We start from the raw sequence: 329 nt of genomic DNA, 5'->3' as shown, positions 1-329 counted from the left end.
GGGAAGGTACAAAGCCACTGCCCCTCTGCAAGAGCCCAGACTCCCTCGAGTGAGTCCTGCCCCGGGGATGCGGTGGCCTCCCTCCCCCTCGAACATCGCCCCGTGTGGAAGGGGTCCCTGCTCACCCCTGCGGGTGGGCTGGGGAGGGGGGTGGTCGCTGGTACCTGTTCCTGGAGCAGGGCCATCTCTGAAGTCCCACCGACGGCAGCAAGCTCTAGTCCTCAGCCGATGCAGCTGAACTCGGTGCTGCTGCCTGGTTACCACGAGCCACCAGCAGTGCAGAGCTCGTGGCTGCCTGGAGCGGCTGGTGGGGGGGTGCGCGCACCAAG

General features: G+C 67.5%; 1 protein-coding gene across 1 annotated transcript in view; it reads left to right on the top strand.

The window, feature by feature from the left end:
* Positions 1-8: 8 nt before the first annotated feature.
* Positions 9-329, top strand: part of LOC104493786 (ankyrin repeat and SOCS box protein 10-like) — a gene marked incomplete at its 5' end in the record, with an annotated part of 3,570 nt that continues 3,249 nt past the window's right edge. Inside the window, one exon of the mRNA XM_010136522.1 lies at positions 9-49. Within this exon, the coding sequence (XP_010134824.1) occupies positions 9-49 (41 nt within the window). The remainder of the gene's footprint in view (positions 50-329) is intronic.

The sequence above is a fragment of the Buceros rhinoceros genome, unplaced genomic scaffold (assembly GCF_000710305.1).
Source record: "Buceros rhinoceros silvestris isolate BGI_N320 unplaced genomic scaffold, ASM71030v1 scaffold30405, whole genome shotgun sequence".
Classification (NCBI taxonomy): domain Eukaryota; kingdom Metazoa; phylum Chordata; class Aves; order Bucerotiformes; family Bucerotidae; genus Buceros; species Buceros rhinoceros.
The sequence above is the reverse complement of the archived record's forward strand: the minus strand, read 5'-3'. Positions and strand labels throughout refer to the sequence as shown.